Source organism: Canis lupus, chromosome 17 (assembly GCF_003254725.2).
Source record: "Canis lupus dingo isolate Sandy chromosome 17, ASM325472v2, whole genome shotgun sequence".
Classification (NCBI taxonomy): Eukaryota; Metazoa; Chordata; class Mammalia; order Carnivora; family Canidae; genus Canis; species Canis lupus.
Genome location: NC_064259.1, coordinates 59,144,710 through 59,157,332, shown reverse-complemented (window position 1 = coordinate 59,157,332; position 12,623 = coordinate 59,144,710). Strand labels below are relative to the sequence as shown.

Below are 12,623 nucleotides of genomic sequence, written 5' to 3'. Positions count from 1 at the left end.
ACTACTGCTAGTTAAATTATGTATTAGAGAGGTGGGTAGGGGCCAGGAAGTGGACTTTGTGTGCTACACTGAAGTATTTTGAACTATAATAGGTCATGATGGTTCTTTTTTTTTTTTCTTAAGATTTTATTTATTTGAGAGAGAGAGAGAGTGAGCATGAGCAAGAGGTAGAGAGGGGCAGAAGGAGAAGCAGACTCCCTGTTGAGCAGGGAGCCCGATGTGGGGCTCAATCCCAGGATCTGGGATCATGACCTGAACAGAAGGCAAACGCTTAGCTTACTGAGCCACCCAGGTGCCCCAGGTCATGATGGTTCTTAAAATCATTTGTAGCAGGGAGCAAACATCAGATTTTAATTTTAGAAAAACCTTTCTGGTAACACTGTAGAAAATGGATCAGAAGAATGCATGACTAGAAGTAGTAAAACCAATTAAGGGTCCATTGCAATAGGCATGCTTAATAGTTATTGACTAAGGAATCCAGGTGTGGGGTGGGCAAAAGGAGAGAAGTCTCTGTTAACTCCCTCGTTTCTAGCTTAGGTGTTTGGGTGATATTCAGTGCTATTCACTAAGGCAGGAATACAGGAAATAGAGTGGGTTTTGGAAGAGGTAGGAGTTCCATTTTGACTGTAGTTTGAGGCAGTCATGAGCAGGTGGCAATCTTCAGTATGCAGGTGGATGTGAATATAGTCTAGAAATTAAGAGGAGGTCTGGGATGGAGAGGGAAATTTTAGAGTCCTGAGCATATAGATGGCAGTAGATGAGATCACCCAGAAGGAACCAAAGCTGCTAATATTGTTGACATAATACCAATATTGCTAGAGTGGACAGAGTTGAGAGAGATAAGAGAAAGTAGTGTTGCAGAAGCTGAAAGAGAAGGAAATTTAACAAGGAGTTGAAATGCGACATGAAGACTAAGAAAGACAAGAACCAAAGAGTCCACTGAATTTGCAATTAAAAGGTCATTGTCCTTTGCAGAGTTAGGTAGGTAAGGTGCTGTATGTGGGGCAAAGGGGGGCAGGCTGGTGGACAGAGACAGAAGCTGAACTGAAATGAGTCAGAAAAGAATGGAAGAAAAAGAAGTGTGAGAGAGGTCATAGACTTTTCTTTTGTGGACTTTGACTAAGAGAGGGAGAAGAGATTTGACTTTGTAGTACACATTGTAAGCACAATGCTAAGAGAATAGGGAGTGGGCCAGTGTGAGTGAGTTGGGATAGCTACTGCCCGTGAACCTAGCCTCTGACTGCTTGATCTCCCCTGCCTGTCTTTTACACAGTCAGGGCTGGTTTACACAGAAGATGAATGGCAGAAGGAATGGAATGAGCTGATCAAGCTTGCCTCGAGTGAACCCCGCATGCATCTAGGTACCAATGGAGCCAACTGTGGTGGGTAAGTATGGCTAAGTGAGGGAGTAGGAACTCATCTTTCCTGAGTCCTTAGTGTCCAAAAAACTTCATGCTAAGAGGATGTTGGAAGGAAAGAGAGAGGGATGCCTGGGTGGCTCAGTGGTTGAGCATCAGCCTTCAGCTCAGGGTGTGATCCTGGAGACCCAGGATCGAGTCCCACGTCGGGCTCCCTGCATGGAGCCTGCTTCTCCCTCTGCCTGTGTCTCTGCCTCTCTCTCTCTGTGTCTCTCATGAATAAAAAAATAAAATATTAAAATAAAAATTAAAAAAAAAGGAAAGAGAGGCCATGGCAAGGGCACAGAAGTATGTGACAGCATGGTATGTTCTAGGAACTATAAGCAGTTTACCACTGCCAAAATACAGAGTACGTGGTATAGAGTGATAGATGAGGCTGGGTAACAAGAGTTTTGTGTGCCATGCTGCGGTTTCTGTTGTATCATGCTAAGGAATTAAAATCATATCCTGTCCAGACTTTGAGAAACTATGGGACAGACAGTTCAGTTTTCTCAATAAATACATTGCAAGGAAAATAAAAAGGGAGAGGGAACCTAAGTTTAAAGACACTTAGACAAATCAACTAGTGGGAATGTATGGATATTTATAAGACAGTTGGGGAAATGTGAACAATGACTACATGTTTAATTACTGTTAAATTTTTTTAAAGTGTGGTATTAACGGTTGAGTGGTTGTTTTTAAAAGGAGTCCTTTATTTTTAGAGATAGAAATTGAAACGTTTATGGATGATATGATGTCTAGGATTTGATTCAAAATCATCTGATGTGGTAGGCTGGGGCAAGGGTGGGGACTGATAGGGAAATAGATCAAGGTCTAGGTGAAATGACATTGCCTGTATGTTTTAAATTATTGAGGCTGGGTGATGGATATATGAGAGTTTAGGTATAATACTCTTCCTAGTTTTGAATGTTTAAAATTTTGACATTTTCTTTAACACGAAGTTAAAAATTATAACCTATCCAGACTTGATTGTACATAAAAATAATCTGGGAGGTTTGTTAATGTGCAGATCTGGGGATCTCCACCCTGAGGAAGTTCAGTTGAGTTGGACTGAGCTATGGCCCAGAAATCTGCATTTGTACCAAGTGCCTAGCGTTGACGAACCTGGCTTCAGGGGTCAGGAAGCCCCTGAATTGTGTGTATATGAGTGATAGGAGCAAATTTATGTATTTGAGCACACTGCTAGCAGAGCGGGCAGTGAAGTGGAGGGCAGTGAGACTGGGTTGTAGTAATTCAGGAGAGAGGGCATGGGTGTGAACAAGAGTGGTGGATTGCAGACAGACTGGAGGAGATAGATACAAGAGACAGCTGGGAGATGGAATCGGTTAAGCCAGGTGATTAATTGAAGATGAGAGATAAAGAAGAGTAAATATTTCACAGAGTTCTGATTAGGCTACTAGGTAGATATGGTGAAGGTGAGATGCTCTTCTTCATTTAAGGGAACATAGGAAGAGGAATTTTTATTCTTTTCTTTTGTCAACTATGATGCATGTGTTGTCTGGGTAGTTGTGGTGGGTAAAGAAAGGCTCCACAGTTGTGCACTGAGCTACAGGATAAAGCAAATTGGGGAAGACTTGAACACGATTGGTTTTAGCAGGGGGATTACCTCCAGATTCCTAACACTGCTTTACCTCGAGGGCCTTTAGATCTCTCTTCTTGTATTTCCCCATCTCTGAAACGGGAAGAGAAACAGCCACGGTAGCATGAAATGATCAGCTCTGTCTGTGACAGCCTTAAGTTTAGAAAGCAAGAAAAGGATATTCCTCTTTTTCCTCTTTACGGAACTGGTCTTCAGGGGTATCTTGTTTCGTTTTGTAACCCCTCCCCTCCACCACTCCCCTTGTACTCCTTCTAGGGTGGAGAGTCCAGAGGAGCCTGTCTATGAGAGCCTAGAAGAATTCCATGTGTTTGTCCTCGCCCATGTGCTCAGGAGGCCCATAGTCGTTGTGGCTGACACCATGCTGAGGGACTCTGGTGGGGAAGGTGAGTCAGTTCTCACTGCCCTGTGCGCCTTCTGTTCGCAGAGCCTTGGGCGAAGTCCAGAGAGGAGGAGTGGAAAGGGCTATATGGACCTATGGGGAGAAACAAGGTATACATTAGAACAATGTGAAGTTCTCAACGGATCCAGAGCAAAGGAGTTGGGGTTAATTGATGAGGCTTCTTAGGAATGAATGACTAATTAGGGGTTAGAGTGAATTGAAATGAGGGAACTCATGTGGTAGAGTGGGGCGTGGGGATTGCCCTCTAGGCAAGAACACCTCCTGAATAACAGTCTTTGTGGTTTGTTGCAGCATTTGCCCCTATTCCCTTTGGGGGAATCTATCTGCCCTTGGAGGTCCCAGCCAGCCAGTGTCACCGCTCCCCTCTGGTGCTCGCCTATGATCAGGCCCACTTTTCTGCACTTGTGTCCATGGAGCAGAAGGAGAATGCCAAGGAACAAGGTGCTGAATACAGTGTTGGTGTCTGTGGTATCTTTTGGTCTGCTTTGTTTTCTTTTGGAAAAACTGAAATGGGAGAGAGCGTAGGAGGGAAGACTTAAGTGACATGCAAGCCCAGACAGTGCACACTGATACTGTTTTACTAAGCTAAAGATAAACCAGCGTGTTTAAATTAAACATAAATACATTTGACAAAGAGCTTTGGGGAAAAACATAGTAGCCTGCCTGTATTTGCCTGCTCTGGAGTAAAGAGTGTATGTCTTAAGGTCATAGAACCTTCCAAGTACTTGTCATAATAATGACTTTGAATTCCTTGAATCCATGTTAACTGGCAAGCACATGATGAGCATGCATTTGACTGGCTGGTGGAGAGTCATGGAGATTAGAGGCCTAAATTGTGTGTTGGCTAGTAAGGGAAAACCAGTCTGTTTGTTTTTAATACCAGCATAATTCACACTTGAAAACTGAGGGGTGAACTCAGTTCGAGGCCTGTGAGATGATTCAGCCTCCTGTTTAGTGAAGTCAGTTTGTGTTCAGTTGCCTTCCTCTCTCCTCAAAGAGACTCCTTGATGATATGTTTCTTCCTCCCCAGCTGTGATCCCACTTACAGATTCAGAGCATAAGCTGCTGCCCTTGCATTTTGCTGTGGACCCTGGAAAGGGCTGGGAATGGGGCAAAGATGACAATGACAACGTCCGATTGGCCAGGTGAGGCAGGCCTAGCCTTCTCACCTGCTAGGCATCTCTTCCACATATAGCATCCGTTTCCCCAGGGGCTTTTCCTCAGTTCAGAGGCAAGACAGCCACATCCTAGCTCTGGTGTTTTGGGGAAGATGGAGAAGGTGGGGGACAGGTTGGGCACCAGGATTCTTGCAACACACAGCTGCTTTTTCTCCCAGCCCAAGTGAGAAAGTTTTTATTTTTTATTTAAACATTTATTTAAGATCTTATTTTTTAAGTAATCTGTACATCAACATGGGGCTCGAACTCAACCTGGAGACCAAGAGTTGCATGTTCTATTGACTGAGCCAGCCACGCACTCCATGAGAGGGGTTTTTACATAACTGACCAAAATAGTTAGTTTGCTTTGGATTGTTGCCTTTCTGAATTTAAATAGCAAGGCAAACTCATTCTTTCTGCTAGCCCCCCTCCCTATCACCTCCCAAAGCAGGTTTACTTTTTAGCCTGTGCCCTCCACAGCTTCCTACAAAGAGGGTATGAATGTAAAAGCTCCTCCCTTAACTCTTATCCAATGTTTCCTTCTTTGGGCTCCTGACACTGAGATCCAATTGAGAGGGTTTGATTAAAACTCAGAGTTTAGACTGTCTTTTAAAATAAGTTCTCAAAAATAAATAAATAAATAAATAAATAAATAAATAAATAAATAAATAAATAAATAAAAAATAAAATAAGTTCTCATGTGTTGGAAATATCAGAAAGGGAGACAGGACATAAAGACTCCTAACTCTGGGAAACGAACTAGAGGTGGTGGAAGGGGAGGAGGGCGGGGAGTGGGGGTGAATGGGTGACGGGCACTGAGGGAGGCACTTGACGGGATGAGCACTGGGTGTTATTCTGTATGTTGGTAAATTGAACACCAATAAAAAATAAATTTATTATAAAAAAATAAAATAACTTCTCACCTAAATATCAAAATAATATTATTTTATTATTAATAAAATTTACACCACTTAATGATATTTACACCAGCCACAATAATGGCTACTATTCAGTAAGTATTTCCTATTTTCCAGACATTATGCTGGGTCCTTTCCAATACTATTTTAATCTTCACAACAACCCTAGAGGGTAGATATTATCTATACCCATTATCAACCCCAACTGAATTTTAGGGAGGGTGAAGTGACTTGCCTCAAGGTCATAAAAACCTAGTATTAATGGGTGGAGCTATAATTTAGACCCAACCTTGTCTGAGTCCTGAGCCACAAAGCCCTTTCCCGTCCTACCTTCCAACTGGATCACACGCTTTGCTTTTTAAAGGTCACGGTATGTTTTCAATTCTTTTTTTCCTCCTGTTCACAGTGTAATCCTGTCCCTAGAGGTCAAATTGCATCTGCTGCATGGCTACATGAATGTGAAGTGGATCCCAGTGTCCACTGATGCACAGGTGAGGACTTCTCCGACCCCGCCCTTGAACATCCTCATTTTCAGCAACAGGGAGAACAAGGTGATCTGGTAGTGGTCCCTGAGTCTCTTTTGAGTGGTAGCTGATGATTCAAGGTTAGGAATAACGGGAAAATGTCAGATAAGTTCTAGAAGACACTTTTTCCTGTCTTTTTTACCTGCTGGTGCCCTCCACTTTCCACAGCTCCTCTCCAGCCAAGCTCTACTTGGCGATACTAGTATGCATTCTTCAAGAAAAGTTTTATAGACTTTTTGGTGAACTTGACATGGTTGTACTTTGTCCCGACCCTTGTATATGTAGACCTCTGTGGAGGTTACCAGAGGAAACAGTATAGCTTAAGGAGATCCTGATCTGGTAGATTCTGAGGATGTCATCATTCTCCATAGAACAGGAACGCAGGAACAAGGGCAAACTGACAGACTCCAGTGCTGGATGTCTGAAAGCTGAGGGACTGAAGAATGGTTCCACTTTCTTGAGATTAATTTTGGGCGGAATCTGGCACAGAGAAATTTCTAAGAAAGGATACCCTAGTATCTATGGAATATTCTTCCTCCTTACCCAGAGGCCATGTATTGTATAGTTGCTCATTGCTCTAGAAGGAGCAGCGGGCTTCATTTTGATATCTCCGTATTACAGAAGGGAATCTGATTGCAGAGGCTGAGATAAAAGTCAGATATTAGATTCTATCTTTCCTCGGTCCATGGGAGAGCTGACGGGCTGGGGAAGGACAGTGCCCCCCGTCGAGTGACCTTTCCCCACCATGACAGAGCCCTTTGCTAGAACCAGGCAGGCACTCCAGGGTTGGAGGACATAGGGGTGTAATCAGCCCTTTTCCACATGGCTAATTCCTGTAGCCACCCTGCAGCAAGCCCCATGAGCCGTGAGCCAGACAGATGGCCTAGAGGTCCCTGGGCCCTTCCCTCAACTCAGCCCAGTGGGACAACCATTAATACTATGCTTATGTCCTCCAGGCTCCCCTGGCACAACCTGAGTCCCCCACAGCCTCAGCTGGAGATGAGCCCCGGTCCACTCCCGAGTCCGGGGAATCAGACAAGGAGTCTGTTGGCAGCAGTTCCACGAGCAATGAGGGCAGCAAGCGGAAAGAGAAGTCAAAGAGAGGTCGGGAGAAAGACAAGAAGAGAGCAGATTCTGTGGCTAACAAACTGGGCAGCTTTGGCAAAACCTTGGGCAGCAAACTCAAGAAGAACATGGGAGGCCTGATGCATAGCAAGGGCTCCAAGCCTGGAGCGGCAGGCGCGGGCTCAGGGTTAAGCAGTGGCACCGAGACCCTGGACAAGAAGAAAAAGAACTCGCTGAAGAGCTGGAAGGGTAGCAAGGAGGAGGCGGCTGGAGATGGGCCTGTCTCCGAGAAGCCTGCAGCTGAGTCTGTTGGTAATGGAGGGAGCAAGTATAGCCAGGAAGTGATGCAGAGCTTGAGCATTATGAGGATTGCAATGCAAGGGGAGGGGAAATTTATTTTTGTTGGAACCCTGAAGATGGGTCACCGTCATCAGTATCAGGAGGAGATGATCCAGCGCTACCTTTCTGATGCCGAGGAGAGATTCCTGGCAGAGCAGAAGCAGAAGGAGGCAGAGAGGAAGATCCTGAATGGAGGGGTGGGGAGTGGGCCTCCTCCAGCCAAAAAGCCAGAGCCAGATGGCGGGGAGGAGTTGCCGACTGCCCCTCTAGTGGAGTCCAAGGCTGTGGCATTCTCTGCTGGCTACCCTGGGGGCTTTACTATCCCTCGGCCTGCTGGGGCTGGAGTCCATTGCCAGGAACCCCGGAGGCAGGTCGCAGGGGGTCCTTGTGGGGGGGGCCTGCCGCCATATGCCACTTTCCCCAGACAGTGCCCTCCAGGGCGACCCTACCCCCATCAGGACTGCGTCCCTTCTCTGGAGCCAGGCAGTCACTCCAAGGATGGTGTTCACAGGGGTGCATTGTTACCACCCCCCTTCCGAGTGGCTGATTCCTATAGCAATGGCTACAGAGAGCCCCCTGAGCCAGATGGATGGGCTGGAGGTCCGTGGGGGCTTCCTCCAACCCAGACCAAGTGCAAACAACCGAACTGCAGCTTCTATGGACACCCTGAGACAAACAACTTCTGCTCCTGCTGTTACAGGGAAGAACTGAGGAGGAGGGAGCGTGAACCGGGTGGGGAGCTGCTGGTGCACAGGTTCTAGTGGGAGAACCTTGGAGGGCACGGGGGCTAAACAAAGAGAGTTAAGCTCAACTAATTGGCTCATCAAGACCCAGCCCCCATGCACATGGGGCAAATGCAGTAATGTTGGCAGGAGCCTGGCTAGAAACTTTTAAGTGTGTGTGCGCGCTAGCGAGCTGCCAGGCTGGCAAGAGCAGGTCCGGCCGATGGTGCCTGGAGGGCTGCACTAGTCCTTTGTCCATCTTGATGGGACCCAGGAGGTCCAAGGGGGAAAGATGGTGATTCTGTCTCATCACTGCTTGGGTACACCCAAGGACCTAAGGGAAATGAGGGGAAGGTTTAGTGTGTGGGGGAGGGGAGGTGGGCAGAAGTGGGGGGTAGGAGCAGGCAAAGGAGGTTCTCAGTCAATAAAAAAAAAAAAATAGACCAAAGTTCCTGTAGGTTGGAAACAAAGCACATGATGGTGGAGTTGGGAATGTGGAGGGAAACTGGGGAATTAGATTTGCTATTGATATGAATTAAGGTAGAAATTAGGGTTGGATAAATTCTTCCTCCTCAAGATCTGGAAAGACAAGGCAGTAATGTGTTCTCATGGGTGCTTGTTAGCTTAAATCAGTTTGAGATGGGAAAGGGAAGAACTTCATAGGGGAATCCTTTTCCTCTCAAGTTTGATTTCTTTCTCAACAGCCATCTGTCATCTGTTCTAGTTCGAGAGGAAATTGCTGATTGCCCCCTATCTTTTCCTCATCCTTTTTGAGGGCTGAGCTCAGCTAAGGTTGTGATTTTTTTTTTAACAACTTTAATTTTATTAAAAAAAAAATTCCCTCAGGGGAAGGGAAGAGTAATGAGAAGAATAGCTATGTGGCTGGATCTTCTCCAGGTGAGTGGGTGGGTGCACAGGTGATCTTTTGTAACTACTTAGCAATAACCACACATTGGGGTGTGAGTACACCCTGGGAGGGTGGGAGCAGGACAGACCTTTGGCCAGACTGTTGCAAACAAAACCAAAAACCTAAATAGAGCACTACCATCCTCTGCTGCTGTGTTTCTATAGAAAATAACTTAGTTTGACTATTTTTTCTTTAAGGAAAAGAAACAAAAAGACCCCAGTGAGAAAAACATATTAAAAAATGATTTTTTTTTTCCTATTTAAGTGATTCTTTCTCTCCTTCCTCTCTACTTTTGGAGAACAAACTTAACATCCCGGCTTCTTTTGTTAAGCCATAGCTGACCTTAATCTGTGGTTAGTTTATTAAAATAACAAAAAAATACTTTGTAAGTAGACATATTTTTGATAATAGGATCAATGTTGAAACCTGAGGGTAGGGGTTAGGGGCAATTTATAAAAAGGTAGTTAGAGAAATATATTTTAGTGAACTGCAACCACAGATCACAGATTACTCCCAATGAGCTGATCTGTCTTTGGGCTTCCCCCTTTCCCTAACAACCTTTTTTCCCAGAGGGTGGTAATGGGCCTACTAACACAGAAGGGGGAGCTCCTTTGCGTTTTGCACAAAGCACAAGTCTGGACAGCCTTTACTCTGACCAGCACCATTTCTAAGAGCTTTAAACTGGAGGACTTATCCTGGGCCAGTTTCCCTTTTGCTTTCTTTCTTTCTTTTTTTTTTTCTGGGGAAAAAAAAAATCAACTATGCAATTATATACACTCCTGGGTACATATGAAGAAGGGGAATAAGTGTACTTAAGTGTCCAGAGTGTTAATTGGGGCTGTTTTTCTGTGTGGATTTCTCTTTTGAGGTATGTACTCCTAACCTATCTCATGGAATGTAATCCCCACATTTGCTCTAAACCGAACGTGGGTTGTGTGTATGTGTGTGTGTGTGTGTGTGTGTGTGTGTTGGGGACCTGTAATTGCTGTGTGTGTGTGTGTGTGTGTGTGTGTGTGTGTGTGTGTGTGTGTTGGGGACCTGTAATTGCCATATGTTGCTTCTGCCCAGTCAGGAAATTCATCATCCCACGTTCCCCCTGGTAACAAATCCTGTCAAGACCATCCTCTTCATTGGAACTGCTTACAGTTTAGAAAGGTTCCTCTCTCTTCAGCAGACTTGAAAGTCACTCATTTTTCAAATCTGATAGTCTACTGATTTAATCATTTCCTATGGCTATTAATTCTTAGGCTTTTATCTGAAAATAGAGTGGTTTTAAGGAAGCACTGAGGTCAAAGGAGACAGATTCCAAAGGAGGGGATGTACATATTTCTGGGCAGGCCTGGGACTAGTACAAGGTGCACTCCCCTTTTGTACAGAACTTTAAGGGGTACCGAAAAACTCAGTAGTTAAGATAAATACCATTTTAATGCAATATTTAAAATACAATGCAAAAAAAATCCATGATGAATAGAATATCAAAATCTTAAAGATAGGATCCAACAGGACTGAGACTAAGGGCAAGGGAAATAAGGCTGATTGAGCAAGCACGGGGCTGAATCCTATCTTTACAATTTTGATACTTAGTTCATTGTAGATTCTTTACATTGGTTTTGATTTTCAAAAAATTCTGCATTAAAATAGTATGTTGGTTATTGAGTTTGGGAGCACCCCTTAAATTTTGTGCCCGAAGTGAGTGCCTTGCTCACCTCACGCTGTCTCTGGGGATAGAACAACACCGGGTGAAACCATCACCTCTTGAGCCTCTGTCCCCAAAGTGCACCCAAACTGCAGGTGGCTCCAGCTCACACCTGGGACAGCTCACCTAGCTTTCCCATAGGTGCTGATCTCCAGCATAGGATTCTGGCCTGGACCAATAGGAATGAAAACAGACCAGGGGTTTTCCCAGAGAATAAAACCAGGAAAGTTTTAATTCTCCGCTGGACTGCTGTATTTGGATTTGATTTGTTATTAGATTCTAGTTAATGCTTTTGTTTTTAAAAACAGGACAAATGAACAAAAACAAACCTTGTGTCATGTTTGTTTTTATTTTGACTTATAAACTAACCAGTCTCAATTTATTTGACCTCTTTTCAAATAAAAAAGGTAGAAATTTGGGGGGGGTTGTCTAGGGGTGAGTATGATAAAATAGGACTTTATTTAGGCCCTATAGCTTTTTATTCAGAAACAAAATTATTTTTGTTTAATTTGGGAAGGTAACTATTTATTGAGGCATTCAAAAAAAAAATCCTCCATTCTAAGGATAAGGGGCCCCAAGTCAATGAATGTTTTTCTGTAGGGATGAGTAAAGACTGTTTTGCTTTATTCTTTGAGGGGGTTGTGTGGGCTGGAGGGTGAAGGAATAATGCCTGGGAAATGAAAACAGACTGGTTGGTTTGTGGTATTTTAGGAAGATAAGGGGGTGGAAAAGGCAAGCCCATGCAATTACTGTGCTGGGGAGGTGGGTGTGGAGGGGTACATGATGTGCACCCAAAATTCTGTGGTTAAGGAGGGGTATGTGGTTGGAGGGGAGGCGGATCCTGTAATCCTGGCCGAGGGAAGGTATCTCTCAGGCTTATACAAGTGCACTTAGTTCCTTTAATCCAGGGCATTGGGGTACCTACAGGGGATTTTATTGAAGAGGGGAAATAGTTGGGGTTCTTATTTTCCCCTTTTAAGACAGTGCTACCCCTCCATCCTAATATTCTTCACACCAGCCCTGATGAAGCAAGTATACTATAGAATAGATCTCCAAATTCCTGCCTTGATCTCTACTCATTTTATTAGGAGTTACAAGATTAAATCAAAAGTTTTTCCCTCATACTGGATTCTATCAACAAAATAAAAGGATTGTATCAAAACTTTTTTTTTTTTGTAAGATTTAGCCTCTTTATGGAGCGGGGATGGTGTTAAATTCGGTGCTGTGCAGGGACTGGTGGGGGGGAAGTACTCCCTCCTGCTGGCTCAGTCTCTTAAGCGAAACTAAAGCTCACAGACCAATAAAACAAAAATTAGCAATGACTTCATATTGTGTATTTGGGCAGTGATACAGAGGCAGAAAAAATGGAGCTGGTTCTGAATGATCTCCAAAAACCTAGCTTTTGCCACTCTTAGTCCTTTGTAAACAGCCACACATCCAAAGTTCCAGTCACATTTTGTCTTTCCCGATAAAGGGGTTTCAGAGATGATCGTCCCTGAGTTACTCAGATACTAGTTAATCTGGACTCTGTGTCACCTTCTGTCTCCAAGCAGTCCGTGCCCCACACAGATAAGACAGAATTAGAAGCCCCTTCCTGGCCTGGAATCACCTGCACCCCAGATTTTTCTAATTTCTTTTTGCCTCCAGGCCCTTCAATTGCAGATTGAGTCACACACAGTCACTGCTGTCTCTCACTTTGTAGCTACCCAAGCTGCAAATTGCAGCGTGTTTTGCCCCTGTACTTTAGCTTAACCAAATATTTATTATGACGTCCCTCACGTAGACTTTCTTCATGCCACCACCCTTCGCAGGCCACGTGGGTTAGGGGTGGTAGAAAAGAGGGACTGACGGTAACCGGAGAGCAGAGGGGGGGTGGGG

At 44.5% G+C, this 12,623-nt stretch overlaps 1 protein-coding gene across 4 annotated transcripts in view; it reads left to right on the top strand.

Annotated features, from left to right (window-relative positions):
• Nucleotides 1–11,907, top strand: part of OTUD7B (OTU deubiquitinase 7B) — a 55,485-nt gene extending 43,578 nt beyond the window's left edge. For all 4 annotated transcript variants that reach the window (XM_025453179.3, XM_025453178.3, XM_025453181.3 and 1 more), the window contains 6 exons: nt 1,274–1,386; nt 3,274–3,401; nt 3,710–3,859; nt 4,449–4,563; nt 5,899–5,983; nt 6,973–11,907. In XM_025453179.3, the coding sequence (XP_025308964.1) occupies nt 1,274–1,386; nt 3,274–3,401; nt 3,710–3,859; nt 4,449–4,563; nt 5,899–5,983; nt 6,973–8,181 (1,800 nt within the window). In that variant the 3' untranslated portion in view covers nt 8,182–11,907. The remainder of the gene's footprint in view (nt 1–1,273; nt 1,387–3,273; nt 3,402–3,709; nt 3,860–4,448; nt 4,564–5,898; nt 5,984–6,972) is intronic.
• The last annotated feature ends 716 nt before the right edge of the window (nt 11,908–12,623 follow it).